This window comes from Tasmannia lanceolata, unplaced genomic scaffold, assembly GCF_043159265.1.
Source record: "Tasmannia lanceolata isolate RefF3 unplaced genomic scaffold, GAP_Taslan_0.1 ptg000013l, whole genome shotgun sequence".
Classification (NCBI taxonomy): domain Eukaryota; kingdom Viridiplantae; phylum Streptophyta; class Magnoliopsida; order Canellales; family Winteraceae; genus Tasmannia; species Tasmannia lanceolata.
The window spans coordinates 41,410,554-41,416,511 of NW_027518690.1; the positions used below are offsets into that span (position 1 = coordinate 41,410,554).

The 5,958-nt window shown below is 39.7% G+C and overlaps 1 protein-coding gene across 1 annotated transcript; it reads left to right on the plus strand.

Moving 5' to 3' along the window:
- The first annotated feature begins 510 nt into the window (after positions 1–510).
- On the plus strand, positions 511–4,862 carry LOC143890129 (protein NRT1/ PTR FAMILY 5.2-like). The gene is made up of 4 exons (XM_077394689.1): positions 511–681; positions 1,793–2,010; positions 2,537–3,108; positions 3,610–4,862. Exons 1-4 carry the CDS (start codon positions 561–563, stop codon positions 4,484–4,486), a joined length of 1,788 nt encoding a protein of 595 aa, XP_077250804.1. The 5' UTR covers positions 511–560; the 3' UTR covers positions 4,487–4,862.
- The last annotated feature ends 1,096 nt before the right edge of the window (positions 4,863–5,958 follow it).

Here is a 5,958-nt window from a genome sequence, read left to right on the forward strand (position 1 = left end):
ATGATATTTTCACTCCCCCTGCATTACGCATGCGCTCCTCTGATAACGTGATTTGACGTGAAAAGTGGGCAACTTTAACCTTTTTTGACGTCAAATCATATTATAAGCAGAGCGGATGCGTAATGCAAGGGGGTGAAAATATCATCGCCCTTTTTTTACTGTTTAAAACTAAATTTTGCTGATGATGGAACCGATTGCAACCAGGACTAATCGAATAGAACCCCTTGACACTCCTACTTTTTACTGTTTAGGGCTACTTTTTCTACCATAATTAGTGACTTCTAGGAAAACCCTTTTCATTTTTATTTTTGGGTTGTGCAAGGCTGGCTGATTTGATCGAAACATAAGGAAACTCTATACAAACTTAAAAAGTGCCCTTGGTCAAGTGCAAGGGTATTTTAGTCATTTTGAATTAGATGAAGACTGTGATTCTGTGAAAGTGGGGGATGGCATTGTCGTTATTATCTTAGGATGAGATAGTCTTTGCAGGGAGAGAAAGTTGTCCATAAATATGAGAGTGAGGGAGCTGTTGAAGAAGCAAAAGGGCTACATTCCAAATCATGGCTGGAAGTGTAGAAAGTGGGGGTCGTGATTTCACACAGGATGGTTCTGTGGATCTCAAAGGAAACCCTGTTCTTAGATCCAAGAGAGGAGGATGGAAAGCTTGCTCTTTTGTTGTAGGTAATGAAACCACTTTTCTTATTCAAGATCACCCTTTTGTATGTGGATACTACTTAAATTTTAATGGAACCTTTACTCCAGTGGTTTAACAAGCTCTTTCTTATCACTTTAAGCAAACCCCTTTGTTTGTAATGGCACCCTTTTGTAAGTGGGCCCTAGTATTTTTATGGGGATCTTCTTCATGTGCTCTTTGATTTAGGTGGTACACTGGTACTGACATGTGTTGAGAATTTAGAGCTGCTTATGTAGTTTAAAGGGTCTCTTATCAATTTTGAAGCTAACCTCGTTTGAAAGACCATCCTTTTTTTTCTGTCGACACTTTGAATTTCAAGGGCAACCTCATGTCTAACAGTTCAATTTCTTTCTAGTTGAATTTCTTGCAATTTCCTAAGCCACCCATATGCTTTTAATAACACCTTTTTTTCTCTCAAGCACTGGGCTTTCAGAAAACCCTTTTTCTTTGAGCCTCCTCACCAAACCTATTTCAAATAACATAAAATTATGCACCTTCTGTTTCAAGATTTTAGTAAAATTCTTTTTTTTTTTTTGCCAACAGCCTCATTTTTCTCTGCGATATCCATGTTTGCCTTGACGAACTTTGAATGTACTGCTCTGAGAATCAAAACCCATTTTCATTTTCATCCTACTCTACCAAATTTGGGTTTATAGTTGTGATCCTTTCTGCAGTTTCAAGTGGGTTCTCTTCTTTCCATTCAAAACCCTAGGAGAGAGAGAGAGAGAAGTAAAACATTTCATTTACTCTCTCCTTTCTTTTCATTTATGCAACTTCAACTAAGGTTTTAAATTTCGGTTTCGGCATGAATTTCGGTCCTAACCGAAACCAAAATTTCGGCCAAAATTCAGAAGAAAGGCGTGAAATGTCGGTTTGTTGGGCCGAAATTTTGCTAATTTCGGCTGGAATTCTGTAAACAAATAAAAAATAATAATAATTTAACTAAAATTTTGCCGAAAAATTCCAAATTCCGGCCATTTTAGTTTCGGAATGTTTCGGTGTCGGTCGAAATTTAAAACCTTGACTTCAACTAGTAGTAGTAGTAGGGCAACTTTTATTTATTCTGATGAGGGAGATCTTGTGTTTTTGTGGTTGTAGTATACGAGGTGTTTGAGAGAATGGCTTACCATGGAATATCAGCAAACCTGGTGTTGTATTTGACAAGGAAGCTCCGGGAAGGGACTGTTACTTCTGCAAATAACGTAACAAATTGGGTGGGGACCATTTGGATGACCCCCATCTTAGGGGCTTACGTGGCAGACGCCCATCTTGGTAGATATTGGACTTTCGTCATTGCCTCTGGAATTTATCTCTCGGTATATTATTTTTCTTACTAACACTCCTATTCTTTCTTCTCATCTACTTCTAGGAAGCTAATCTAAGTAAGCCCATTCTACTCTCTCTCTTTTTGTCACTGCTCTTTTACTTAAGATGTCTCCGTCAGAATTCAATTCAAAGCATAGTAAGGGAAAACGGGTCAACTATCAAACGTATCAAAATATATAGTAAATTTCGGAAACTCGGTATGAAATTTCAAGCCAAAATACCAAATTTCGGCTCCGAAATTTTGGATTTCTCCGAAATCAATACCGAAACCGAAATTTAAAACCTTGTTAATATGTTACCGAAATTTTGACAAAAATTACCGAGATTTTGGCCAAAATTTGGTATCGAATAAAATAATGTTTTTATCATTTCGCCGGATTTTGGCCAAAATTTTGGTTTCCATGAGGTCCGAAACCGAAATCTAAAACCATGATTCCAAATGAATAAAATGCCCTTGTTTTTAGAATAACCAAAATAGCCTTATTCAAATTGTGACCTCTTTGTTTCTTTTTACAGGGAATGTGTCTATTGACACTAGCAGTTACCATCCCTTCCTTGAAACCGCCTTCCTGCACCCACCCGGGTGACCCTGGGTGCAGCGAGAGTGCCTCTCCCCTACAATTGGGCGTATTTTTTGGCGCACTCTACACACTGGCAATTGGGACAGGTGGAACCAAACCCAACATATCCACAATCGGGGCAGACCAATTTGACGATTTTGCGCCAAAGGAGAGGGCCCATAAGCTCTCCTTCTTCAACTGGTGGATGTTTAGCATCTTCTTTGGGACCCTCTTTGCCAATACATTCCTTGTCTACATACAGGACAATGTGGGCTGGTCCATAGGCTACGGGCTCCCGATGGTTGGGCTCGCGGTCTCGATCGTGATATTCTTAGTTGGTACGCCCTACTATCGGCATAAGGTGCCCTCTGGTAGTCCCTTTACAAGGATGGGCAGGGTCATAGTGGCTGCTATAAGGAAATGGAGCGTACCCCTCCCTACTGACCCTAAAGAGCTTCATGAGTTGGACTTAGAGGAGTACTACTCCAAGAAAAACAAGTTTAGAATCGACTCCACGCCTTCTTTGAGGTTAGTAGTATTTCTAAATGTTTTTCCATCCTTTTTCGTATTTATTTTTACCATTGTTATGTCAAATGATACTATAAGAAGCTCTTATCAAAGATATCAAGGAAGTCCCTTTTGGTTTTTGCATTACCTTGACCACTACTACAAGTGTCAATCGTTGACTCGCCCGAGTTGACTCTATTTTACATTGTTTGTGTTGCATTTTGCCTTACCAAGTCGATCAAAACTCCTTTGACTCTTCTGGGTCACTACCATGTCAACCGAGTATTCAACTGAACCAATAGAGTATTTGACTGTGCTGCATCGAGTCAACTAGGATTTTCTCTGACCTGTTTCAACTCACATCCGTATTTTGAAACACTTATCTGGACCATTTATCTGGCTCTTCAACGGATGTGATTGATTGAGCAATCCTAATCAACGAATGTGATTGATTTAACAACTTCTCTGAATTCTTTTTGGATTTTCAACCATTAGCAATCGTAATCACCTCGATGATTGCAGGTGTCTTAACAAAGCTGCTGTGAAATCTGGTCCAAACACACCATGGATGCTGTGCTCAGTGACCCAAGTAGAGGAAACAAAGCAAATCTTGCGAATGATTCCGATCTTGATCGCGACATTCATTCCGAGCACTATGCTTGCCCAAGTCAATACCCTTTTTGTCAAGCAAGGAACCACTCTCAACCGAAAAATTGGCAGTAGTTTCGAAATCCCTCCGGCGAGCCTTGCAGCCTTTGTAACATTATCTATGCTCATATCTGTTGTGATCTATGACCGTTTCTTCGTTGTAATCATGAAGAAGAGGACCAACAATCCCAGAGGAATCAGCCTCCTTCAAAGAATGGGAATTGGACTCATCATACACATCATAATCATGTTAACTGCATCTCTAACTGAGAGGAGGAGACTAAGGGTTGCCAAAGATCACGGCCTAGTCGAAAATGGCGGCAAAGTTCCACTCACAATCTTCATATTACTCCCTCAATTTGTGCTAATGGGGATTGCTGATGCTTTTCTAGAGGTTTCAAAGATAGAATTCTTCTATGATCAAGCTCCTCAGGGAATGAAAAGTTTGGGGACTTCTTATTCCATGACGAGTTTAGGAATCGGAAACTTCCTTAGTAGTTTCCTCCTTCACACTGTGTCCAACATCACTGAGAGGAATGGTCATAGAGGATGGATTCTAAATAACCTCAATGCCTCACATCTAGACTACTATTATGCATTCTTTACCATCCTGAATTTTCTGAATTTTATTTATTTCCTCGTCGCGACCAAGCTTTATGTCTACAAGGCCGAGGCCTCGGAATCAGTGGAAGTGTTGGGGAGTGATTGGGCAATGGTAAGGGCTTCTAACAATGGAGTGTCTGAGACTTGAGAGGTTGATTGCTTGGTTTGAGTTAGAGAGGAATTTATTGCCCATATGTTATTGGGTGCAGAAACTGATAGAAATATGCATACTCTGTCTACACAATTGAATGAAAAAGAAAGAAATACATAGTTCCTTATTGAGGGGCAAAAAGGGAGCTCCATGTCTCTTGGAGGGGTTCAAAATGGTATGGGTGAAACAACACAGAAGGCTAAAAGACCACATGAAAGAGTAGGGGTGTGAAATGGTGTTTAAGTTGAGATGGCATTGATGATGTGTTGTTAGTGATATATTTCAGTTTGGTCAGTGTCTAACTTGCAATGTATATGGTTTTATATTATCTTCCTCAAAAGAAAAAAATAGAACAGTAAAATATTCAGACGCATGCAGGGAGGCTTTACTATGTGCAAGGTAGCCTGCAGATTACAATAACATGACAGCACAAATTGATGCTTCAAAAAGTAAGCATTAACACTAATAGAAGCCTTCCCCTTCTTTCTCTTTATAAATGTTCTTTTCATTTCCACAAACAGTTTAAGGGGCATGAGATTATAACCAACAACAACAAGCTTGAATGTTGTTCTTCTCCATGTGTTAAAAAACCATGGCAAATTTGAACAATAGTACCCTCTTGACTGGACCCAGGACAAAGGCCAAATCAAATAACAGAGAGCTAATATAAGTGCCAAAACTCCATATATGGCTTAACTGTGAGCTTCCAAGTGTGTAATTTCATCGGCATCCGAATATAAGTGTAAACTTAGGGTTAAATATTCTAAGTTAAAGCTCTACAAATCTGCCTAGGCCTTTTGAAATTATCCACTTTCTTGAACCATAGCAGCTTAGAGAATTCGGTAGTTTAAATAAAGCCAGCCCCGAGATGAATGCTAAAATTCACCATTAGCAAATTCAATTAATAAAGGGAAAATTTATGTCTAATTCAACATGTTGCCAGCACTATTAAATGTAACAAAGAACTTGACCATAGGCTTGGTTGTTGCAAAAATTATAAATCCCTCTCAAAACCGTCAACAAGTTAGGATAGGTGAAATTTCATGGCAGGCACTCGAGAGGTGCCCATTAGCTTGAAATGAATAAGTGGAAAGACTGTGCGATAATCAATTTCTAAGGGCTCGGATCAGATTGTAGCAAATAGGGCTGCAACAGGGTCGGGTTGGGTCAGGTTTTTCAAAACCCTAGCCTAACCCTGGATCCCATTATCTCGGCCCTGACCCTGAGTTAGGGCCGAAAAACCTCAACCCATGGCCTGCCCTACAGGGCTTAGTGCATGCTCTGGCCCGCCCTGATTGGGCAGGGCCGACCCTAATTGACCCTAGTGCAAATACCTGTTAAGAGTGCCAAAAATAAAGCAACCACTTATCATATAGAACAAAATGATCAATAAACAGAGAAAGAGAACAAAATAAGATAATATGAATTCAACAACATGACGGGCAACAGAGACAATTAATAATAATAAT

Excerpts from the sequence above, each read along its gene's own strand:
- LOC143890129 (XM_077394689.1), top strand. The coding sequence starts at position 561 with ATGGCTGGAAGTGTAGAAAGTGGGGGTCGTGATTTCACACAGGATGGT. Across the intron at positions 682-1,792 it reads AGCTTGCTCTTTTGTTGTAG|TATACGAGGTGTTTGAGAGA; the intron begins GTAATGAAACCA and ends TTGTGGTTGTAG. Across the intron at positions 2,011-2,536 it reads CCTCTGGAATTTATCTCTCG|GGAATGTGTCTATTGACACT; the intron begins GTATATTATTTT and ends TTCTTTTTACAG.